General features: G+C 38.2%; 1 protein-coding gene across 4 annotated transcripts in view; it reads right to left on the bottom strand.

Annotated features, from left to right (window-relative positions):
* The window catches only part of LOC132384617 (spermatogenesis-associated serine-rich protein 2-like), a 115,234-nt gene that overhangs the window by 17,227 nt on the left and 71,419 nt on the right, over nt 1–26,588 (bottom strand). For all 4 annotated transcript variants that reach the window (XM_059955888.1, XM_059955886.1, XM_059955887.1 and 1 more), the window contains 3 exons: nt 21,344–21,479; nt 9,257–9,315; nt 4,802–4,911 (listed from right to left, as the gene is read on the bottom strand). In XM_059955888.1, the coding sequence (XP_059811871.1) occupies nt 4,802–4,911; nt 9,257–9,315; nt 21,344–21,479 (305 nt within the window). The remainder of the gene's footprint in view (nt 1–4,801; nt 4,912–9,256; nt 9,316–21,343; nt 21,480–26,588) is intronic.

Here is a 26,588-nt window from a genome sequence, read left to right as displayed (position 1 = left end):
CTTTTGCATGATGCTCTTTTCCTTTTTTCCCCCCACTCTAAAGTTGTACAAAACAATAATACACTAATCTTGTTTAAAATGTTGAAAAGGATGCTTCATCTTTAACTTTATGACTTTTGGAGATCAGTTTATCTTCTACTCACTTAACCATTCACAGTAACAGAAATTTTGACCCGGGTGCCCTAACTTCTGCATGACAGTGTACAGGCCTGCAAACAGTAGCCAGGATGTGGTCTATAAATTACAAATTTGTTATGGGGAATTTCAATAAGCAGGTGGCTGACAAGGGAAGTCAAAGCAAAAGACAGCATATAATATAGCAAATATTAGTGGAAAGCTAGAGGATTGGGAAGCTTTTAAAAACCAACAGAAGGCAACTACAAAAGCCATAAGGAGGAAAAAAAACCTAGCCAATAATATAAAAGAGGATACCAGAAGTTCCTCCCCCCCCACCCCCGACCCAGATATACAAAGAGTCAACGAGAGGTGAGAGTAGTATCAGGCCGCTGGAAAATGACACTGGAGGACAAACTTAATGAGCAATTTGTGTCAGTCTTGTGGAAAACACCAGCCGGAAGTTTGAGAACGCTGGGGGTGGGGGGTAGTTGTTGAAAGTGCTTGGGAAGCTGAAAAGACTGAAAATAGACAAGTCACCTGGACGAGATGGACTCCAGGGCTCTGAAAGAGTTAGCTGATGAGATTATGGAGGAATTAGCAATGATTTTTAAAGAATCAATAGATTCTGGCATGCTTCCAAATTGCAAATGTCAGTCCACTTTTCAAGAAAGGAGGGAGGCAGAAGGAAATTAGCCTAACCTCTGTGGTTAGGAAGATGTTGGAGTCAATTGTTAAGGATGAGGCCTCAGGGTACTTTGATACACGATAAAATAGGCTGTAGTCAGCATGGTTTCCTTATGGGAAAAACTTGCCTGACACACCTGTTGGAATTCGTTGAAGAAATAATAGGCAGGATAGACAAAGGTGTCAGTGGATATTGTTTACTTGGATTTTTGGAGGCCTCTGAGAAGGTGCCGCATATGAGACGGCTAAACATATGAACCCATAATATTATAGGACAGATACTAGCACGGATAGAGCATTGGCTGAGTGGCAGGAGGTCAAGAGTAGGAATAAAGGAAGCCTGCAGGGGTCAGTATTAGGACTGACTCTTTTCATGTTATATGTCAATGATTTGGATGACAGATGTGATAACTTTGTGGCCAAGTTTGTGCATGATACAAAGATGGAGGAGTACATACTGAAGAGGAAGTGGGAAGTCTGAATAAACACTTAGATTAGGAGAATGGGCAAAGTGGCAGATGGAATACAGTTAGGTTATGCACTTTGGTAGAAGAAATAAAGGTATACACTATTTTCTAAAAAGGATGCAAATTCAAAAATCAGATGTGCAGAGGGACCTGAGTCCTCATGCAGGATTCCTAAAGGTTAGCTTACAGATTGAATAAATAGTAGGGAAGGCAAATGCAATATTAGAATTCATTTCAAGAGAACTAGAATATAAAAGCAAGGATGTAATGCAGAAGCTTGAAAAGGCACTGTTGAGACCTCCATTGGACTATAGTTAGCAGTTTTGGGCCCTTTATCCAAGAAAGAATGTGCTGACATTGGAGAGAGTCCAGAAGAGGTTCATGAGCATTGGAGTTTTTTTTGGGGAGGGGGGAATCTAATTGAAATCTACTGAATATTGAAAGGCCTAAATCAAGTACACATGGAGAGGAAGTTTCCTACAGAGGGGGAAGTCTAGGACCAAAGGGCAAAGCCTTAGAATACAAGGACATCCCTTTAGAACAGATGAGAAGGATTTTCTTTACCCTGAGCATGTTGAATCTGTGGAATTCATTGCCACAGATGGCTGTGGAGGCCAAGTCTTTGAGTATATTTAAAGTGGAGGCTGATAGGCAGTTATTTAATAAGGATGGCAAAGGTCATGGGGAAAAGGCAGGAGAATGGGGTTGCCAGGGATAATAAATCAGGCATGATGGAATGGTGGAGCAGACTAAATGAGCAGAATGGCCTAATTCCACTCTCATGCCTCATGGTCTTTTGGTCTAAATTATGACATTAATAGATTTGAGATTGGGCATATATTTACAAATGTATTTTAGCAGTTAAGTTTGCAACAACACATATTGATAGGTGGAATATGGTTAAATATTACCTGAAAATAAGAATTTAAATGGGTAAAGGAACAAGTGATAATAGATGATAAATACACAAATCATTAAATGTAGCAAGGTCACTAAAACAATCAAATCAAACAGAAGAATTTATTTCTCAAAAGACAGGATTGAAAAGTAGAGAGATAGCTAATTTTTAAAAAATTGAACCTTGGTTGGATGACACTTGGAGTACATACAATGTACAATTCTGGTCACCAGAGGGTGGAAAATGGATTTGCAAAGATCATACCATCTAGATTACACCCATCATTACAAGAATAAATTAGGTCTCTTTACTCACAAAAGAATATGGTGAGGTGATCCAGTAAGTTTTTAAAATTGGTCACTGTTTTGTTGCCACCAAAGCCAAGAGCCATAAAAGTGAGAGTTTTGAAGAAATCAAATAGGTAATTTATTCAGAGAGTGGAAAGAATGCTGCCACAGGAAGTAATTGAGGAAGCAGGATACATTTCAGACATCAGATAAGCAGAGGATGGACAAGAGATGATTTTGCTGCAACTCAGAAGCACTAGAGGTGGACATAGATGTGGACTAGTTAGACCAAATGGCCTCTATCTGTACTTTATCCCCTATCTTAAAAAAAATCAAATTTCCTCAGCATGGTCATCCTATACCTTAATGAGGACCATTTATTACAGTGAAAACCAAAACCGCAGTCTTAGTTTACAACCTTGATATCTTGATGAAATTTATTTTAACTTCTATTTAAAGTGCGCCTTACCAAGTCCTTCACACCATCCCAAAGCAGTCAACATACATTTTTCATGTGCAGTCATTTTTGCTGAGAAAAGCAAATGCAGCAGCGATTTTGCGCACAGCAAAATTTCTCCAAACAGCAACGGAATGAGCGGTTAACTTGCTCTTGGAGGAATTGATTCTGGAAGAAACTTAGGGCAGAATAGTGGCCACCTTCAAACAAGGTGTTATTTAAGATTCATCTAACAGGCAGATGGGTACTTTTCCAAGGATAGTGCCTCAGCAAGCACAGCACTCCTAAATCCTGTATTGAAATGTTCATCTAGACCAGATTAATACACTCATGTCCGAGAAAGAGATTAGAACCCACAAACTTCAATTGAAGATGAAAGTTCAAGCAGGGATAAGTCTATAGTTCAGATTGATTTTGATGTTCAAAAATGATGCCATTTAGACTAGGAGCTGCGTGCCTTATACAACACATTTTATAAGACAATTATTGTATGATAATTGTTTTCCAGTTGCATTTCTTCCATCGTAGGGACTCCAACAACGTTGCCATAAAGCACCAAGCACAACAGAAGACGACAAAAAAAACCCACAAAACCACAGAGAATGCTTTTGTGCACTGTCTAAATTTTGGATGTTTTCAACTGTCTAGGAGCTTATTGCAAATAAGCTAGCGCACGCTAAGCAAATAGTGTTTAAGAGCAATCTCTTTAGAATATTATAATAAACATATCGAATGTTGAAAGGCCTTGATAGAGAGAATGTGGAGAGGATGTTTCCTATGGTGGGAGCGTCCAAGACCAGAAGAGTCAGCCTCAGAATTGAGGAGTGTCCTTTCAGAATGGAGATGAGCAGGAATTTCTTTAGCCAGAGAGTGGTGATCTGTGGAATTTGTTGCCACAAGCAACTGCGGAGGCCAAGTCTTTATGTATATTTAAGACAGAGATTCATAGATTTTTCAGTGGTCAGGGCATGAAGAGATACAGGGAAAAGGCAGGAGATTAGGGCTGAGAAGAAAACTGGATCAGCCATTAAGTGGCAGATCAGACTCGATGGGCCAAATGGCCCAATTCTGCTCCTATGGCTTATGGTCTTATAATATAGTAAAGGAAGCTACATTTATGACTTTGAATGTGGGAAGCTATTTACAGAATTTTTTTTGCATGTGGCAAACAACAGTCATGTTGTCTTCAGACAGTACCATAACCAACCCACCACCCCCATGGCTAACAGTAAACTATATTTAGCAAGGATCCTAATACTTTCTATTTAACCAGAGAATATTGTGCAAGATTAGATGATGGAACGACAAGAGATTTGGATTCAGGAGGATGGGAAATCCAGCTGATAGTTAAAATGAAAAACCAGAAGATCAGATTAATTAATAAGGGTGGGATTGGTAAAATTATGTTTTACATACATGGAATTGATAAATATTCAATCAAACAGAACTTAAATTGGCCTGTGGCCCATCATGAAGATAAATTAGTGTAGGGTAGAAATGGCTCAAGTCACTGAGAAAGAGTAAATGCTCAGAATAGAATACAAGAGGAGTACAAAGGAAGCTTGAGGATTGTCAGTTTAATTCAGTGCAACAGTTCTACATCTTTCAATGGGTTGTTATGAGAACACAGGAAAACCATAGCAAAACTTCATTGTTTCCTAGGTCTAAGCAGAAACTGCTTCACAGCTAAGTTCAAATAATAAAAGGGCAATTACTTAGCATATTCTGTATCCATGAAAGTTTGACTATATGGATTTCAAATTGGAGTGTAATGATTGAAGGTGGTTATTGGCATAAAGGTAATTAAATATACAACAATCACAAAGCTTGAAAAATGTTTTCTTATTTGTGAAGCTTTATCATGATGCTTGACTAAATACAATAATTTTACCTTAATATCAGCTCTGAGCTCCACTAGTTGCTCCTCCGACATGCGGACTGCATTGTCAGTCAGTCTCTTTAATGCTTCAGCTCTCTTCTGGCGGCTGTCCAGGATTTCAACTAAGGGGAAGCAAGAGCACATTATTTAGTGGAGGCTTTCACTGAAGAAAACTCATCCACATATAGTACATCAGGACCAAGGCAGAATTAGAAAATACTTGATTTAATAAGCCACTTATTAACAAAGCAGGTCACGTCTTAGTGGAAACTACATGCCTTTAAATGGCTTAAAACAAGGCTTTTGTAAACATCAGTTCTAAATTTGAGTAGAGGTGCTTCACCATCTTAATAAATAGTATTTGATTCAACAGCGATTGAACTCATCACATCTATCACCTCAACTTGGCCTCACAAAAATGTTATAAGGTGTGCATTAGAACAGAGATGGCAGAGGAATGCGCTCATTCACCATCCTGGCTCTAAGAGAACCAAAGATAACTTCATAAAAAATATTAATTTACAGGTAGAGGATATTGATGTGAAGGTCAGTATTTATTGTCCATAAGCTAGAGGTTTCCAATTATTTTTATGTCATGGACCGATACCATTAAGGGGTCCATGGACCCAAGTTTGGGAACTTCTGCAATAAGCTGACAGCTCTCAAGGTCATGATGGTTAATAACTTTCTTGAATCACTGCAGTTACAGGATTTTGATCTTGTAATGGTATTTCCATATCAGGATGGCGTGGACTTGCAAGAAGTGAAGGTGCTCTTGTGTATCCATTGAACTTATGGTGGAAGGATTGCAACTGTGAGAGGTGCTGCCAGAGTACCCAGGCTTGTAACTGCAGTGCACTTGCAGACAGTACATGGTGCAACAGTGAGAGTGAATGTATACTTGGACCAAGTTTTTAAAATTAATGTAAACAGATGATAGTGATGTGGTTTCATCAACCATAGGCACTATAGGGTGCCCTGACATGGTGGCAACGAATACAAGATCCATTCAATAACCTCAACTGGATGCTGTGTTTAAAAAATCTGATTAGCAAATAGTAAGGTGAAACTGAAAGCCACTTAGGCAGGTGGAAGATAAAGTTTCTTTCAACCTGGTCATCTATTTCAACTGTTTATATCAGTTTCAGGGAAGAAAATCTGTTTTGCCACTTTGTAAGTAACTCTACCATCTGCTTAAGCTGTTAGAAATCAATGCCAGTAAAAATCTGATAACCAGGCATCCTTGGGTCTTTGTTGGTGCCAGATTAGCAGATTTTCTAGATTATGGCATTTTATTGCTATTAATACTCTAGCACACTTATAATACATTTTAAAAAAGTGTTGCTGATATGCAAGTTATCGTCAAAGGCAAAAAAATGGCTGGAGTCACTTACCACCTTAATGCAAGGGTGTTTATTAGGTGTGTCAAAAATGAGCAAAAACAGTGAAAAGAAAACTGCCAATATTTACAAAATGTTTTCTAGCAGGAAACACAATAATAGCCGTAAATAATTCAGAAGATATGTAGCTTCGGTGGTTGATGGCTGGGTGGAGCTGTTCTTCAATCCTAGAAATTTTCTTGCAAACATTTCGTCACCAAGCAAGGAGACATCATCAATCCTCTGTTAATTGTGGTGTGTCCTCCAAATACTTGGCCTCTATATAGTTTTCAATCAGCTGACTGGTCATCATTTCAGAAACCCAATTGCAATGCAAGAAGAAACCTTGACATTGGTTGCATGTCAAACTCTGTTGTGGTCTGGAATTTTGCCCACATTGGCTCATAAACAGGATTGAGGTCTGTGTGTTTGATTAGATAATTGTTTGCGGAAAACCACCCTTCCAGGAATTCTCTTGCATGCCGCATGTTTGCTTGCGCCATGACTTTTACCGATGCCCAATTGAATTTGTGCCACTTTCAATGTTTACAGCCAGTTATTGTCCATGGATCCTTGTGGATTGTTTTCTCCCAGTTCGGCCGATGTAATATTTGCTGAGGTTCCCACACTGGATTTGTAGACCACATTTGTTTTATCTAATAGCTTGGTTTATTCTTTTAGTCTGCAAAATACTCTCAGCGTTGCTGTTGGCTTATATGTTACTGAAATTCACTCTTGGAGCAGTCAAGGCGGTCATTTCTGAGATATTTCAAATGTATGGAAGGGGTACCTGGTTGATTGCTTCTGGTTGGAGCTCTGTCGCCTTCGTATGAAGTTCCGCGGGTATCCGTTTAGTGCGACACAGCAAACAACCAAATGCACAAGACAAGCTGTATCTAAACTTTGTTCTGAAGAGTGGAGAAAAGAAACTTTAAAAAGTTTCTTTAAAGTTACTAAAGTTTCTAAAAAGTTACTTTAAAAAGAAACATTTTTAAAGTATTTGCATGAAACAAATACCTGCGCAATTTCATATGAAGATGCCTACTAGGTTGACAATGCACCAAACAAGAAGCGACCAAACAGCTGTCCTTCCATACATATGAAATACCTGAGAAATGCTGGCCTGACTGCTCCAAAAAAAAAGAGAAAAAAAAATGCACGAAGCTCATCACACAGCCAATCAGCGACGAGATTTCCTCCCCACATCATAACTGAGTTTCCAAAATGATGTCACATCAGCTGATTGAAAAGTATATAAAGGCCAAGTATTCAGAGGAGGCACCACAATCAACAGCACACTTATGATACAAGATATCTCCTCGTATGGTGAGGAATCATTTGCAAGTAAATTGCCAAGATCGGAGAACTCAACCCAACCACAATAGCAGCTCCATATTTCGTCCAGTGTGAACTCCTGGTCGTTCTGTACAATCGCTTGTACTGAGAGCAATGAGCCCTGCTTTTTTTTTGGGCAACAGAACATGTCATCTTTAATTACCACAAAGTTAATTTAAGACTACACACAAAACAGAATATGGTGCACCCCACAATGTAGTTATAACCATATTATAAAATAAACAGAAGTATCTAAATACAGAATATAAGTATGTATACATTTACATATCCCCATTACTAAAGAAATGAAATATTCACCACGTATGCTGGGAAAGGCACCTTAAAGCCAACCTGAGCACATCAGCTCAGTGACAATAGTAGTGCATGTGTAAAAATGTGTAAGTAAGAGTGTGTATACCGAGCGCTCTCTGCTACAGTTATATTTTAGTATAATACATTTTAGTGAACAATGCGAGGGCAGGAACCAGGGCATAGTGAGTTGGAAAGGAATGCTGGTAATAAACTGACCAGGGCCCATTCCCATAAACCTTTTAACTTCGCTGAGGTCCTACAGAGCACAGGAATGGGGCCTTGGCAAAGCAGCTGCTATTGTGATTGCCAAACAGTTATAAAGTAGATTACCAGAGTTTTACTGTGGTCTCAAATCCAGATTAACATCTTTTTCTTCTATTCCTATCAATTTAAGATAAACTGTTTAGAACTATAGTCACCGATCCAGGCTACAAGAAAAAAAAAATGAAATTGTAGTTGCAATGTCATAATTATACAAGCTCCTTGGGCCGATGACTGCAATATTAACAATGGGACTCTCGCACACATTAAAGTTATTGGTTTACAAAGAAAAATTAAAAATCATCACTTGATATCGATCACAATAGCAAGAAACAGACAACTACCAAGACTGAACTAAGCTTCAAGAAGGAGCCAGCCTACGCCCTATGCTCACAAGGGAAAACAAATGATGGAAAATATTGCACAATTCATTGCAGTACTCTTTATCCCCTATTATGTAATCCAGCTTATAATCTCAAATGATCAGCATTATCTCCCATCAATGAGTTTCAATTTACTGCTTGAAATCTACCCAGCAGCAAAATAATGCCATAAATCCCATGTAAAAATTTAAATAATTATTTGAAGTCTTTATCTGTGAGCTAATTTAGTCATTTCAAGATGAATGATGTTTACCCTTGACTGAAATGCACCAGCTGGAGGCTTAGCAAAAACTCAAGAGTCTGGCATGAGGAAAATTAATAAATCACTCAAGTGAGGTTTCTGTTGAGTATTTGTTTGTTCTAATAAGGTAGTAAACATGGTTCTAATTTCTCAATTCTAAATTGGTTAGGATCTTCAATCAATTGAAAATAAGGTTTACTTATTAATATAGATTGCATATAAACTGAAAACTAACAGTTGCTCTTTAATAGCACCTTTTACACCCCTTTCTGGATGCTGAAAATCAATTTCCAGCTGACGAATTACAAGGAAAAACAGAAACATCATCCTTATACACATACACATTGAAATATTGAAACTTAAATGGAATATAGCACACTTTACTATGCCTTAGGAAACCGGTCTACATTGATTTGAAAGGAGCCACTTAATACAGCTTTAACTAGATTATAGATCAAGAGGTTTAACAGACCAGAAGTATCCTTGAGTACTACAAACTAGCGGAGTGATGATACTCCTGAAAAGTGATACTATATACTGTAAAATAGTCACTTACGTGCTGCCGCTTTGACTTTATCCATTTCCCCAAGAAGTGCCACCTCTCTGTCCATAAAACTGCAAAGAAAGGAAACAAAATTTATCTACAAGCTTTTCTAATTATTACATAAGTCAGACCTCACTGGGATCAGACTTCAGCTTCGTTCTGAGTATTTGAAAAGGACTGACCAGATTTTAAAAAAAAGTTTTAAGATAGGACAATTTGCTGAGTGTTTATTTCTTCTTTTTGCTGTTACAATGAAAACAATTTTAAATTTTTGATGTGAAGTAATTTAAATTGCTTTTGTGTATGTGCTATACAATGAAAATAGAATTCATATCAATAATATGGTGATAGTGCTAATAGCCTAATTTTCCCATTTTACCTAAAGGTTATAATGATTCAAGTAGTAGTTGTCCTGCTCAAAATACAATTGATTTTATTCCTACTTGTGTGCAGTTAGAACCCATTCCTCAGATAACTAAAGGCAAACAAAGGTGTTTGGTGATGAGTATTAATCAGAACTAGCTCTGCAGAAGGACAGCCAGCAGAAACGGGGAAATAATTTGCACTTTCAAAACAACACAGCAGACCATTGATCCATCCAGGAAAGGGAGAGGACATTCAAATACTGTTTGTTTTTATCAACTTGGGCTTGATTTATCTAAAACTCACTTTTTCATGTAATAACTTAATAATATACATCTATAATTGAATTAACTATTCAAAATTTTCTACTGCAGATATTTCCCTCAACTGGCTGTCAAAACTTGGTTATCACATGCACCTCCAACACTTTGTAAGAATTTGATAATAAAAAAATGGTTGAAACTGTTTCAAAACCTTGGATTGTTGATAAAAGTCACAATCAAAATTTCAATCATGAATGGGATTCACAGTATTGTCTGGTATACTACAAAACATTTACCAGGCAGATTATTTCAAGGTTTTAATAAAACTTTTTTTCAGCTGTTTGAATGCAATTCCAGTAATCACATTCCTTGTTGATCAATTTATGTAATGCATGCGAATCCTCTTAAAAGATGAAAAAATATTTCATTATTTTTGCTCTTATCACAGTAGATCAACCACTACCACTGTGCAAGAGCAGAAAATACTACAAAATCTTAGATTTACAATTTTCATGAATCGAAAATAAATCAACAATTCATAAGGAACTTGAAGCAAATGTTTGAACCAATTTGTCTTTCATAGCGCCAATGCGATAAAATCAGAGCATTACAAATACAGCTACAAAAATCGCCTTTATTATCTTGTTTGTGTGAAGGAGTGTTTTACTATTGGGGAAAATACTTTTTAGCTCCTAGATTCAAGCATTTGCAGGTAGGCGAATCACAACTAGATGAAAAGTAAAGTCCCCTCATCCCCGCACCAACACTCTGCATGATGTTTTTCCATTTCCCATACCAATCTACTTCACTGATTGGAATGCTACTATGTTAATTGAAGTTTGTTTCGCTCTGAACCCATGCCCACGGGGAACTGGTTTGGTTATCTGAATTAATTAAGAGTTGGGAAGATTTAGCATTCTCTTCCAACACCACCTGTGGCAGCTCCTAATGGATATGTTGTAAGCTCTGGACTCTCTCAAGTTGCTCTGTAATTTGTTCATGTCAATGTTTTCTTCTCCGTTCTTTGAAGGGGTTATGGATTGGGGTGCATGAGTGAAGGTGCCAACCATGAACTTAAAAAAACTGATGCTAGAATTATTTGCTTTTCAGGTTGTGGGAAACATTGACTCTCAGCTTCATCTGCAAATGTCACCCATGCACACAAGGTCTACATGACTGATTCCTTTTCTGGAAGCATTGTAGCTTTTATTCAATTTAACCCCACGTTGCTATTCCAGTAACCTAAACATTAGGTAGGCTACAACCCCAATCATGCACATAACTGATGCGCCATCACTTAATGTACCACGGGAAGCACACATTTCAGACAGACTAACCATGGTATTTGGCCAGGGTCTCTTAGAATATGTAAAAAGCCTGTATTTCTAACTCATCTAATGGATATAAAGTGTAATATGATCATTGTAGAAGACCTGTCACACTTGCTATTTTGCTCCCCCAGAACATGTCTCCACCTGTCAACATCTTAGATTTTTCTCATTTTGCTTCAAAGTTTACCGTGCAGTTACCGAGGATCTCAGCTGCTACAAGGCCATTTGTGATGAGAAAAAGCTCTGTACAAACCTCCCTTGATGCCTACTTCAAGAAATTGACTCCAGTAGTAAACCACCCCACTCCAGCAGCAGAATCAAACCATGACCCTCCAGCACTAGGTCCATCATAATGTTACCTCACGAATGCACCTTCTGGTGATGCAAAACATTGATGCAACGTTATGTAGTTACTTTTATTATTACTGTATTAGGTTTAAGATGTTTTAGTGTATTTGGAAATGTTTAAGCGTTTTATATGCACAGGAAGGTAAAATATATACTACAGTGGCATGCAAAGGTCTGGGCAACCCTGGTCAAAATTTCTGTTACTGTGTATGGCTAAGTGAGTAAAAGATGACCTGATTTCTAAAAGGCATAAAGTTAAAGATGACACATCTCTAATACTTTAAGCAAGATTACTTTCTTACTTCCATCTTTTACTGTTTCACAATAACAAAAACAGAAAAGGGCCCAAAGCAAAAGTTTGGGCACCCTGCATGGTCAGTACTTAGTAACACCCCATTTGGCAATTATTACAGCTTGCAAACGCTTTCTGTAGCCAGCTAAAAGAGTCTTTCAATTCTCGTTTGGGGGATTTTGGCCCATACTTCCTTGTAAAAGGCTTCTAGTTCTGTGAGATTCTTGGGCCGTCTTGCATACACTGCTCTTTTGAGGTCTATCCACAGATTTTCGATGATGTTTAGGTTGGGGGACTCTGAGGGCCATGGCAAAACCTTCAGCTTGCACCTCTTGATGTAGTCCATTGTGGATTTTGAGGTGTGTTTAGGATCATTACCCTGTTGTAGAAGCCATCCTCTTTTCATCTTCAGTTTTTACAGACAGTGTGCTGTTTGCTTCCAGAATTTGCTAGTATTTAATTGAATTCATTCTTCCCTCTACCAGTGAAACGTTCCCCGTGCCACTGGCTGCGACACAAGCCCAAAGCATGATTGATCCACCCCCGTGCTTGACAGTTGAAGAGGTGTTCTTTTCATGAAATTCTGCACCTTTTTTTCTCCAAACATACTTTTGCTCATTGCTGTCAAAAAGTTCTATTTTAACTTTATCAGTCCACGGGACTTGTTTCCAAAATGTATCGGGCTTGTTTAGATGTTCCTTTGCAAACTTCTGACGCTGAATTTTGTGGTGAGGATGCAGGAAAGATTTTCTTCTGATGACTCTTTTATGAAGGTCATATTTGTGCAGGTGTTGCTGCGCAGTGGAACAATGCACCACCACTCCAGGGTCTGCTAAATATTCCTGAAGGTCTTTTGCAGTCAAACAGGGGTTTTGATTTGCCTTTCTAGCAATCCTACGAGCAGTTCTCTCGGAAAGTTTTCTTGGTCTTCCAGACCTCAACTTGACCGCCACCGTTCCAGTTAACTGCCATTTCTTAATTACATTACGAACTGAGGAAACAGCTACCTGAAGACACTTTGCTATCTTCTTATAGCTTTCTCCTGCTTTGGGGGCATCATTTATTTTAATTTTCAGAGTGCTAAGCAGCTGCTTAGAGGAGCCCATAGCTGCTGATTGTTGGGACAAGGTTTCAGGAGTCAGGGTATTTATAAAGTTTTGAAATTTGCATCACCTGGCCTTTCCTAACAATGACTGTGAACAAGCCATAGTCCTAACAAGCTAATTAAGGTCCGACACCTTGGTAAAAGTTATGAGAGCTCAAATCTCTTGGGGTGCCCAAACTTTTGCATGGTGCTCCTTTCCTTTCTTTCCCCTCTAAGATTGTACAAAATAAAAATAATACACTTATCTTGCTTAAAATGTTGAAAAGAATGCTTCATCTTTAACTTTATGACTTTGAGAGATCAGTTCATCTTCTACTCACTGAATTATTCACAGCAACAGAAATTTTGACTGGGATGCCCAAACTTTTGTATGCCACTGAATATACTAAGACAAATGTTTGACTAACTGACGCTAATAAAGGCCGGATGTACTTGCTCCGACTTACGTACAAATCAAACTTAAAGACAGACTTGGGAACGGATCTCGTTCATAACCCGGGGACTGCCTGTACACCAGCAGGAAAAAGAATCTCAGGGTTGTATGTGGTGACATGTTTGTACACTGATAACAAATTTTACTTTCACTTTGATATGGAAGTGAGACAAAGCAGCGGCGAGGTCATGGACCCTATACAGATTACAGAGGAGGTCTTTGCTGTCAATGCACATCGGTGGATAAATCTCCAGAGCCGGACAAGGTGTTCCCTCAGACCCTATGGGAGGCAAGTCTAGAAATTGCAGGGACCCTAGCAGAGATGTTTAAATCATCCTTGGTGACAGGAGGGGTAACTGGAGGACTAGAAAATAGCTAATGTTGTTCCACTCTTTGAGAGACTCTTAAGATAAACCAGGAAATTATAGGCCGGTGAGTTTGACATCAGTAGTGGGAAAGTTATTGGAAGGTATCCTGAGGGACCGGATAGGTATTTGGACAGACAGGGATTGATCAGAGATAGTCAGCTTATCCTTGTGCAAGGCAGGTATTGCGTAACCAATCTTAGTGTTTTTGGATGAGATTACAAGGAAAGTTGATGAAGGCAAGGCAGTGGATGTTGTCTACATGGACCTCAGCAAGGCATTTGACAAGGTCTTGTGTAGGATGCTGGTCAATAAGGGTTCAGGGTGGAGTAGTAAATTGGATTAGACATTGGCTTTGTGGGAGATGCCAGAGAGTGATAGTAGAAGGTTGCCTCTCTGACTGCTGGAGGCCCTTGAGTAGTGGTGTGCTGCAGGGATTGGTGCTGGGTCATGTATATCAAAGGTCTGGATGATAATGTGGTTTAATGGAGAAGCAAATTTGTGGATGACATCAAGATTGGGAGTGTAGTAGACAGCAAAGCTTACAGCGGGATCTGGACTTGCTGGAAAAATAGGCTGAAAAATGGCAGATGGAATTTAATGCAGACAACTGAGAGATGTTGCACTTTTGGGAGGACCAACCAGGGTAGGTCTTACACAGTGAATGGTAGGCCACTGAGGAATGCAGAACAGAGGGATCAGGGAATACAGGTCCATAATTCATTGAAAGTGGTGGCACAAGTCATAAAGGCACTTTTGGCACATTGGCCTTCATAGATCAAAGTATCGAATACAGGAATTGGGATGTTATCTTGGAGTTGTTTAGGCCTAATCTGTGTTGAGTTTGGTCACCTATCCACAACAAAAATGTAAATAAGATTGAAAGAGTACAGAGAAATTTTACAGGGATGATGCCAGAACCTGAGCTACAAGATTGAATAGGTTAGAACTTTATTCCCTAGAAAGCAGAAGATTGAGGGGTGATTTGATAAAAGGTATGCAAAATTATGAGGGGTATAGGTGGGGTAAAACACAAGCATTCTTTATCCACCGAGGTCTTGGGTTAAGGGTGAAAGTGTGGCAAGTATGTGGAATGAGCTGCCAGCACAAGTGGTGGATACAATTTTGATTTCAATGGTTAAGTTCAGAGGGGTATGTGGATGGGAGGGGTACAGAGAACTATGGTCCAGGTGCAGGTCGATAAGACTAGGCAGATTAAATGGTTCAACATGGACCAGATGGGCTACAGGGACTGTTTCTATGCTGTAGGTTTCTATGACTCTGTGTAGCCAGATATGGATGAACAGACTCTTCAAATGTATGTGACAAAACAAAAATCAGTAATTTCACAAAAAAAACCAAACATCATAAAACTTTCTTTAAAAAAAAGCTCACTTAATATTTAACTACAGCAGGAATGCAGATCTGTTAAAGTCACTTGCCATTCAGACAATTTTCAGATCCTACAACCTGCTAATGTACAATTTCCTATCTAAATTTATCCCACTAGGCTTCTACTGTCTAGCTGTTGACTTGGATTTACTGCACAACTGCTCCCTTGGTGACTGAACCTGTTGGATCACCAGAGATATTGTTACAATTCTGTGGAAGAAAGGAAGGACAACAAATGGCAAAAAGTGTATCTAAATATAAATACTAAGGGATAAAATAAAATCAATAGCGAGCTGGCTGGTTTGGACATTTATCATTACATAACTGTATAAAAGAGAAGATTTCTGGAATGTCCACAAAACAATTTATTTTAACCAATGGTTATCATAATTCTTTTGTTAACTGGATAAAATGCCTTCTAACTGTTGGCAGGTCACTAAATATCTGTTTTGCCAGTGTTCAATGTTTCAATAAACTCTTTCATTTAAATTTCCTTTCTGTGTAATAGATACGTAAAGAAACTGCAATAAAATGGATTAGAAGGTGCAATTTCAAGGGGAAATCTCATCACAGAAAGCAATTGGGGCAGTTTTGATATTATTGAGACCGACAAATAAAATGCAGTTGATTACAGATAAATGCATATTCACTCTGGAATTAAAAGTACAACGTCAAAGGAGTTTATACATTTGAACTATTTTTCAAGGATGAAACGGTCTGAGAATAACATACCTATTATACATTCTAAATGGAAATTGAAACCACCAAACTGAACTGTCAAACTATTTAAATTTACAGCAAGTAGATTTACTTAACCTGTAGGAAAGTTAAGCAATTGCTTCGGTAACTGACTAAGAGTAGAGCACATCACAAATAGATTAACTGCCCATTTTATATTTGATTGTTCAGTGATGCATTGCTAGATTAATACATAACATGAAGATAGTAGAAATCAAATGCTTTTACAATAAGGAAGCGGGGAAGTACCAGTGGCACAAGAGAATCCAAAACAGAAGGAATTCTATAATTGAAAAATAGTATCTTAGCTGGACTTGTCATTGGTGGATTTAAGCAGTTGGTTTTCTTTTGAGAACATCACTAGCAGGAAAGATAGTGGTGGGTCTATTAATGTTGTCTAAAAGGGCTTCCTCAAGTTATATGATTAGTCTCTGTATAATACACTATAATCATAAATTACTGTGATCTTAGGAACAGGTGACATATTGGTTAGATAGTAGTAGATGGCAGGGCTTGGCAAAAGATGTGATCAGTGGAACTTTTAGATTTTCATCAGGTACATCAATTACCTAGATGAAGGAAAAATAAACTACCTAATTATGCAAGTGACATGGAAGGAAACATTAATCATTTATGCAATGTTATAAAGAAATACAAATCCAATTACTGTGCAAATTACTGTCATGGCTGGAGGTCAGTATGCAGAAGAGCAAAGTTTGAATCCAAAAATGACAATTTTTTCTTGTGTTAAGAGCTTAGTGACTGGAGTATGCTGGTGAATATACTTGTATCACCAAAAGAAATAAAAACATGGCAACAGGTACAAAAAGGTGAACAAAATTTTGGCTTTTAGGTCAAAAGGGAGAAATGTTTCTGTTCAGCAGTCTTGGTCAGATGCAGTCCTACAGTTTTAAGCACTTTCATATTGATGAGGAAGCGATGGAACAGATTTCTTTGACAGAAATGTACATAAACTTGTGGTAGATGATCATAAAAAGTAGTACCTAGCCCACTCTACATGCAATTCTAGTTGGCCCAGCAAACTGAAACACAAAGGTGAAGTGAACATTGGTACAAACTGATTAATTGAGGTGTCTAGAATGGGGGGGGGGGGGTGGCATCACAGTACCAATATAAGGTGTCAACCAATGAGGATGGACAAGGAGAAACTTCTTCACCATGATCATGAACCTTTGGCACTTTCTACCCAAGGCGGCTGTAAGGACTCAGCCAATAAGAGAATTAAGGAAATAGGATTAGTAGACACAAGGGACCAAATGGCTACTCAGTTTATTTTGACTGCTCTTATTGAAGAGAAAACATGTATTATTTGATCAATTGCTGACGAGATAATCAGTGTTGATAACCATGATGCCTTGGCATTTACCCTGTACATCTACAGTTTTGGCTCCTATTCACAAGGCATTTTTCTGCTCTTCTTCCTCTTCCCACAAAGCAAAAAGATTTATTCTGCCAATGTATCATATTAAAGAAAAGCACTCCGTGCAACAGAAACAAAAAATGTTAAGTGTACCAATAGGAAATTTTACAGGATACACATTTTACTTTTATTGTTGTCCCGTCTGATTTCCGCACATTTGGCACATCACAAGGCTGATGATTAGCTTCCAAACATCTGTCAGCATCATTAAGTTTATGCCTGCTGGGACTGGAGCATCTAGTTACAAAACTGACTCTGGGGAAACCAAAACTGAATCCCATTGCTCTGTAAAACTGAAGCTGCAGTATGAAAGTTCACAGAAACATTTAGTCACAACACGTCAAGCAATAATCCAGTGTGGTGCCCGCCCTTCCAGTGGATTTAAGTTTCATTTCAATGGAAATCACATGACCTTTGTGGAACAGGTTGTTTGAAACAAGTTGTTGCTTGGCAGATAGGCACAGAGTACAGGTATCTTGAAGACTAATATAACAAAGCAAACAATCCCACATGGAATGATGAACTATAATAACCATTAAATATGGAAAACATTGAAAAGAATGACCATTGTAATCTGCCTGAAACATCTTTTTAAAAATTTAATGCTCCAATTTCTTCAGTGAGATTTAATAGCCAAGTGTCGGCTTTTGATTTTATTATGCTGTGGGCTATTATTACCATCTTGTCCTAGGAATATGAAGCACTGCAGAACGTTTTTGTTCTATAGGATACAACTTCAGTTTCCATTTTTTCACATGACATGGGGTGGGTGGCCGTGGGAAGCCATATGCCCCATCAACAGCATGCTGACTCTTAAGAGTAATCCCATTAATCCCTCTTCTCATTGGTACCATCAGGTAGGAGGCACAGAAGCCTGAAGGCACACACTCAATGATTCAGAAACAGCTTCTTCCCCTCTGTCATATGATTCCTACATGGACATTGAACCCATGAGCATTACCTCATTGCTTTTTATTTCGGTTTTTGAACTACTTCTTTTACCTTAACTATTTAACAGGCATGTATATACTTACTGTAATTCAGTTTTTCTCTATATCATGTATTGCATTGTACTGCTACTATAAAATTAACAAATTTCACGGCATATGCCAATAATAGATCCGATTAATCACATTGCCCCAATTATTCCCCAACACTCAACTACCAACAGACCTTCACAGGGTAGCTTACAGTAACCAATTAACCTAGCAATCAGTGTCTTTGGGGTGTTGAAGGAAACCAGAAAGCCACAGGGTCGCAGGAAAAATGTGGAAACTTCAGAGACAGCAGACGTCAGGACTGAACCCAGGTGACTGGAGCTGTGCAGCAGCAACTCTTCCATTTGCTCCACTGTGCCTCCCAAATACCCAACTCCTCTGGGTTGCCTCATAGCCAGTGCATCAAACCAATGGAATGTAAACAGAGATTCTTTTATCAAGTATTTGTTGCAACATCAGAATAAAAGTGACACCCAATTACCTAACTGCAGTTATCTTTGCAGGGCAAACTTAGAAATAGGTACTCCCTTCCGGTTATAATTATATACATTTTAAATTGAATCCATAACAAATACAGTTGATTTTCACACGGTAATCATTTTCAACACCAGGAAAACTTTAATTTTCGTAGAAGGGATAAGTTAGAGGGCAATATTTCACTTCAGGGTCACAATGAGTTTTTCCTGCATGATTCACTCAAGCTGTCAGGCAACAGCTTATGGTCTTACTGCATCCGGAATGACCAAAGGGAATTTGTTGAAGTTCTAAAGTCAATTTTCTCATGTTTTGTTTGAAGATTTTCTTTCATGAAACAGAAAGTACTTAAGTCCCATCTATGACAAGGTTAGGTGAAAGTGGGAAAATGATTAGTTAAAGACTATATATAGTCTTTATATGTATATAGACCACAGAGGTTTATCGTATGACATAGCATTTATTTTAACGTTCTTATTGTTCAAGGAACTTCTGTTAAAGAAACTGGAAGCTCTGAGATTTACTTAGCTAAATCTTATAGTGAGAACATTATACAGTGTTATTCAATTTATCTGAAGATTTCATGTAGTATATGGTGATACAGCTTCATAGCAGGCCTCCGAAGTATCAGTGCACTCTGCCTTTGATAAGATCTTGTGTCTGGCAGATTCACCTATTGGGGAAGGGTCCACTGATCTATCATCATTTTAAACAATGGGCTGGGCAGTGCTAATTGGTAATAGGTGTAGTCAAGTGTAGACTTAGGGTCCTGAAAGTCTCAAAAAGCCAAATTTAATGGACATCCTTTGTATAAATATTTGAACAGCTAATAGCTATAAAAAGCACATCAAGAGTAAAGTTAAAATTAGGACTGGGAAGAAAAAGAGCAGTGCAATCCCACAATGTTTGGAACCAGAATGCTCTCTAGCCACTCTCCTTTTGACATCTCAAATTGCAGTACCTTTATTGAGATCGCTAATTCACAACTTAATACATAAATACCAGCAATAAATCATGAGCCCTGGACAAGAGGCATGTAAAAATCTTGCAAAGCATTATTTTTAAAAACAGATAAACACCAGCTTGTAAAAGTGTGGGTAGTGAACAACTCATTTGACATGAACACATTCCAGAAATATGAGTCGCTAGTCTGTACAGGGTTAATTTTAAATAAGACAGTGCTTGGTTCATGACAAATTGCTTTAGATGCAAATGAGCTGGAGAGAAACTGGATATGCTGGATTTTCTTTCCATTGGGATGAGGAGGATGAAGGGGAAAATCTAATAAAAATTGAGGGGCATTAATTGGGTGAATAGTGAGATGGTTTTCCTTCTAATAGATGACTAAAACCAGAGGGCATAGGTTTAGGTTGAGTAAGAGGGGTAGAGGGGATAAGAGGAATGAACACACACACACAGTCTGAGAGTGAAGGAGTTAGATAGTCTCAAAATGTTTTAAAAATATATCAGGATGAGCACTTGAATCACCAAGCCATAGAAGACTATCGAGCAAGTTCTGGCAAAAGATGAGCAGAGATGGGGATTGAACAGTCAGCAGGGGCAGTGTTCCTTCTAGAATCTTTTCTGGCAACTATTGCTAGAAAATATTCATAAAGAAAAGTCAGGAAGGGTTTGGGGTAATTGGAACGCCCTACATAGCTGGGCAGCCTGTTAGTGCTAAATGCCAAAGGTCACAAGAACAGCACTTCAGTACTGTCTCTCAGGAATTCAGGGCAGGCGTGAGAATAAGAATTGTGAGGCAGTGCTGATATACTAAAATTGAACTGTACAAGATCATGGCTTTAAAAGTTTGGGAAAGGGAGTTCCTTGTGGTGCTCCACAAAAGTGTAATTTTGTTTACACTTGCTGAAAAGCCTATTTATTCAGGTGTGGTCTGACAACAGGATATGATTAAACACAAGCACCCATCAAGGATGTACATTGCAAAGACCCGAGGAAATCAAGATCTTTATATTTATACAATGCCTTTGATATTCCACTTTCCTTGAATATCCAGATACTGCTCAGCACTCAGTTATCTTATTTTGGACAGTCTATGAGGCTATTCCAAGCTGGAGTCCATTAAAGCAGAGAGGCATCTGATAACATCAGAAGGTCCTTAAAGGATGAAATCTTTAAGTAAAAGCCAAGTAAAAAAAAATCAAAAATACAAATCTAATACATTGGCAGTAGCTTAATAGGATCAATTCAGTAGCCTCGAGCAAAGTATTGGGAACACCAGAAATCCAAATAGTACATCGGTAGAATGCAGACTTTGTTATTAATATCATTTAAAGATATTCCTTAATGAGGATTCCTTCACCTTGCTGAACGAGATGTGACTTGAATCTAGCAAAGAACCTGTTAAACATGTGAACTGTTTACTGATCTTTAAATGTCACAGATCCAACCCTCTTCCATTCCAATCAACAAAACATGTCAAAAAAAGATTTCACAATTCAGATTGCCCAATTAGTTAATTGCGATAATCTTTTACTTTCATCCTTTTAATACATTGCAGCCTAACAAGCAAGGCAAAAGTCATGATTGACTTACCAGTTCTGTATTTCAGCAAATGCCACTTTCATTTTCTTTATAGAAACATCTATTTCCTCTTTAATAACTGTCCGATATCTGGCTAGGGATACAGTGCATCGCTGTAGGTCTTTTGCTGACTTTTCTATATTTGTACCTTAAGAGAACAAATAAAAAATTAACATTCTAAGTACTTCAGAATTTGAGAATGCAGAAAACAAAAATGCAAGAACTCTTCAGCACTTCTAAGTATATCTGCTTCTATCAACATACCATCAAAAGACAAAAGGTGGGGATATAGGAACTTTAAAAAACATTGTTAACATGGGAGAAACAGTTCCCACAAACAGTAATGTTGTAATGACCAGATAATTTGTTTCTGTGATGTAGGCTGAGGGATTTTGGCCAGTATATTATGAGTTCCCTTCTTGATCTTTTACATTTAGAGCCTTGTAACATTCATCTTCTACATTTAGAGCCTCGATTTCAAAAGACAGAATTCCTGATGTTGCACCACCTCCAACAGCTCTGCACCAAGGAGATTTCTGTTCACTTAACATAGTCTACTGGGAAAGCACAAAAGATATATTTTTAGTTGACAGGACTTCCCCCATGCAAGGTCGCTTGAGCAAAGAATAAATTAAATCAAACCCCCAAAAACTGTAGATGCACTTGGATCTACCTGATACCATAAAATCTGACAAGCAGCATGAACCAGTTCTACAAGATAAATAGATTACAAGATTCTCTATGGGCCAGGAGCTATGACATAACACTGGCCATTAGATAATGCAATTTTGTGTTAGGTAGTACAACAGATTGTAAGTGGAAAAACAAAGATGTCTAAAGCTTGAACTAAATAACCATCCAGAAAAAAGCCTTTGGAAAATAGTACCAAAGAGAACTTGTGGGGACAGATAAGTGAAGATGTGTGATAGAGGAGGAAAAAAAACTAATCATGCCTATGCAAGGTTTCCAAAACTAAAAACGTTAAAATGATCTTGCTTTAGAAATCATGACTGATTTTGCAAACATTTGCACGTCCAGGGGAAGATACTGTCTGGATGCTCTTCCGAGTGTAGCTGTGGTTGAAGCTCCAGTTTAGAAACCCATTATGGATTGCCTGTTTCTCTACAAAACACAAGTTACTATCACAGTACTTTGTGTACCTGAAATAAACTCAGGCCATTATAAACTGTAGTTATGAACAGATTTGCTCAATGTTGTAGAGGCTAGATTCTGGTATGGAGTATACCACCCATGTTAAACCCACCGGTCTGCATGCCATTACAATGTATCAGATCCAACAGCAAGAGCTATAGCATTCCACCAATAGGAAAATACAGAATTTATGGAACATTAAAGGCATGTAAAACATTGGTGTTTAAACATTAAAGCCAAATATTGAAATTCTTTAGTTATTTGCAAAAGAATTTATCAGAACATTACTTAAGCATGCAGCTTTAAACCTTTACTCCAAAAACAAACAAAATGTATCCATTTAAGCTCCCAAATAACAGATTGGTATATGTCTGAACGCACACGAACACCAGGATCTGGGCACAAACAAATATGACAAATAAATTTATCTATTCAGCATGGTAACAGCTGGTCAACAACTTGTGAATAAGTCATTGGCACAAAGAAAACTTTAGAAGTCAGTTTTTGAAAAGTGAATTTTAATAAATTCACTAATGAAATATTCAGCAAAAAAATTGGCCTCAGTTTTTACATATTGAGACCAACTGAATTACCCAAAGAATGTGATCTCAGTCTTGTTTCTGAACGAATAAAGTAGCTATCAATCAAAAACAAATAATTTTGCTCAATCTACTGTTGCTGCTGCAACGTAGAAGGGCAGTGTAAATCAAACATTTTCCAGCTGCTGTTAATTCCCAGTCAGTGCCTCTCCTCAAAATAAAACCTGTGCTCTTAAAATTGTTTCTCAGATAATTCAATTAGAATAAAGTAGCCGGCACCGTGTCAGGCAAAATATGACCAATCCAAGTTAATTTTCTCTTCTGGAACATAATGGAGAAAGAAATTTGCTGTGGCATGAATTGCATAAAAGGAGTACCATCAATTCCCAACTTCTTTACTTATTTGCTTACAAAACCGATCACCATGTATTTCTTTTTCAGTGACCAGAAAATATGCCCATTTTCTTTCAATAAATAAGATGGAGATTTCAACTTGAATGATTTTTACGAGTTAGACCTTTAATAAGTTCAAATAACCCAGCGATGGTGCTGCACCTCAAATCAATCCAGCAGAAATAGTCATTTCAGAAGTACAAGGCAACGATTACTTTTTAAAAAAATAAAACAGCCGGTGCAGTTCTTTTTAGTCATAATTTAGAAGATGATAGGCAGGCCAAGATGAAAAGCCACTGACAGATCAGGAAATGTATGACATGAATAGGGACCTGCACCTTATATTTTAGAAAATTTGTAGTACTGTGTAACACAAACACGATAGCCCCAGTTGCATAAACTTAGCCAGCAGCTTAATGGTCCAGTAATATCAAATAATAAACTTGGCAATTTCACACCTCACAAAATCTGTATAGCACGCACAGTTTCTTGTCTTTAGGATCAAGACACAATGTCAAGCTAATGCTAGTTTTAGATGGAATTATTTGGCAGTATTTGAAACCTGGATATAAACTATGATGGACAGGAAGGACACACTTACGTTGATGTTTAGGGCCAAGTTGTTTGCTTTGAATAGACCAGATGGAAAATTTACTTCTGGTGGCATTCTCACAATTACTCAAAATTAATGCATTACTTTTTTTGAGAATCAACCTTCCAAATTTTCCATGAATAGTCTATGTGTAAACAGGGGACGTTGTACAATCTAGTACAGAGGTCGGCAACCTGCGGCTCCAGAGCCACATGCGGCTCTTTGATCTCTGTGATGCGGCTCCCCGTGGTTTGTTAGCTTTTGAAATGTAATTCGAAATTTGAAGATTATGGTGATCTTGTACAATATGAAAACTTTGCGGAGACACCGTTTCCTGGCACATCCGAACCGGCTCACAATTAGCTACCGTTCCGGCTAAGGGAGATAGCCTACGGGGGTTTGTGAGTACGTGCCTTTTGGAGCATCCACGCCCACGGGGACGGGTTGAGGGAGGCTTTAAAGCAAGGCTGTTTAGTTCGAATAAAGTTACCTTTGACTGCAGTCTTTATTTTAGCGCTGCGTGTAGCACACCGCTACAACGTGTTTTTTATCGCTATTAATATACATCACCACTGCCAATGCCTGACACCCGCCAGTGCGTGCTTTCTTTTAATTCTTCGATCCAAGGTAGGCTACCTACGGAGTAACCTTCAACCCAACGTCTTTTTTTCGGAGTTCAAAATGTTTTTGTTGCATGCAGAAATGTAATTTCGTTTTCTCTGCAGGAGTTCATCAATTTCATAAATGCAACACATTATAGTTTGTTTATACATAGCATAAAGGCAAAAAAAAACCCGTTGTATGCAGTGTTATTTCATTTTGTGGCTCCCAGTGTTTTCTTTTCTGTGGGAAATGGGTCCATATTGGCTCTTTCAGTGGTAAACGTTGCCGACCCCTGATCTAGTACATCAAGGGGAGCTTGGTTACTACCTCCATTTGTTGCTGAACATTGGAATGAGTCCCAAGTTGGGGAGGCAGTTTGTTTTATGAGTAATTAAAGTGATCAATGTGCAAACATGACTACAATTGGTTATATACATACTACTGGGATATACAATCTTAGCACAGACCTTTAATCCTTTGGTTAAACTATTTCGTGCAAACTGGGAAAGATCTTAGCAAGTTATCACAGAAGAAACAAACTTTATGCACGTTGCCTTGCCAGTTAAGGCTTTTGGGTATTTAATTAACATTGGAAAAATTAACCAGAGATCAACTCTAATTAGGGAAGTCAATTCTCAGTGCATTATATTTAGGTAAATCTATTTGTAGACTCTCTAACAACTAATTGTGCTTTTAATATTAACAGACTATTGTTTGAATAGCAGCTTGAAAAATTTTAATCAATTTCAAGTCATGTGCAGAAGCCTGGAAGTACTGCATGTCTGAAATTTAGTTGACATACAAATTGACAATAAGCGATAATTCACCATGTGTTTTTGAGATGTACAATATGGGTAGTACACACAAAATGTTGGAGGAACTCAGTAAGCCAGACAGCATTTATGGAAAAAAGTACAGTTGACATTTTGGGCCAAAAACCTTCAGCAGTCCTGCCAAAGGGGTTTGGCTCGAAACGTTGACTGTGCTTCTCCTCCCCCTCCCCACAGATGCTGCCTGGCCTGCTGAGTTCCTCCAGCATCTTGTGTGCTGCTCGGACTTCCAGTATCTGCAGGTTTTCTCTTGCTTGTGTAGTTTTTGTTCACAATAAAACAAGAATCCAAAAAAATCTCAGGATGATCACAAGCAATTTGTTAGAATACTGCACACAATGAACATGTACTGTCAAACTAATTCACAGTAGATATGGGTCTGAAGCAAAAATGCTCCATTATATAAAAATCCCCAAGGTAGCAAAACCACCTTGCAAAGGATACTTTACAAAAGTTCAAATGTGGGATCAATGAGGTTAGAGGCAATATAGCTTGTTTAAAAACAGGGACATTTAACCTACAGCTGAAATAGAAGTAATTAACCTGGAAGTGCTCAGTGCCGACAAGAGAGGCAAAACTGGGATAGTCATGATATCTACACCAAGAATATTCCAGGAGTTCAAATATATGGTAATATAAAAATGGAGCACAAAGCTGCCAAACATTGACATGAAATAACAATTTTACCTGTGATGGTACATGATGCATTCCTGTTTTTAGTCTTAGCACTGAAGTAGAGGTGCAAGGAAACAGTGAAAACACCAGGACAGGATTATATCAAATATTCAGATGATATGGCAAGGTAATCACATATCTCATGGTTAAAAGGAGATACTACCAGAGCACATGTGGCACAAACACAACAGATGCTGCAATTGCATCTTCAGATCTTGCAGAAATCCAACAGACAACATAACCCTTGGCTTCCCACAATCCTTCAGTTAAATGTTGAATTCACCCAAGAAAGTTGCTCTCAGAATGCTGCCATTTTTATTAAAAGGTAGATCTTAACAAGACTGGACCGCTTTAGGAGTGCAAGATCGGAAACAAAGGTACGGAAAAGACCTATATCAAAACTGAAGTTAAACACCCCCCCCACCCCCAAGGAAAGATGAAAAGGCTGGGTTTCCACACTTTTCCTTAAACCT

This window comes from Hypanus sabinus, chromosome X1 (genome assembly GCF_030144855.1).
Source record: "Hypanus sabinus isolate sHypSab1 chromosome X1, sHypSab1.hap1, whole genome shotgun sequence".
Taxonomy (NCBI): domain Eukaryota; kingdom Metazoa; phylum Chordata; class Chondrichthyes; order Myliobatiformes; family Dasyatidae; genus Hypanus; species Hypanus sabinus.
This window is presented reverse-complemented; position numbering and strand designations above follow the sequence as displayed.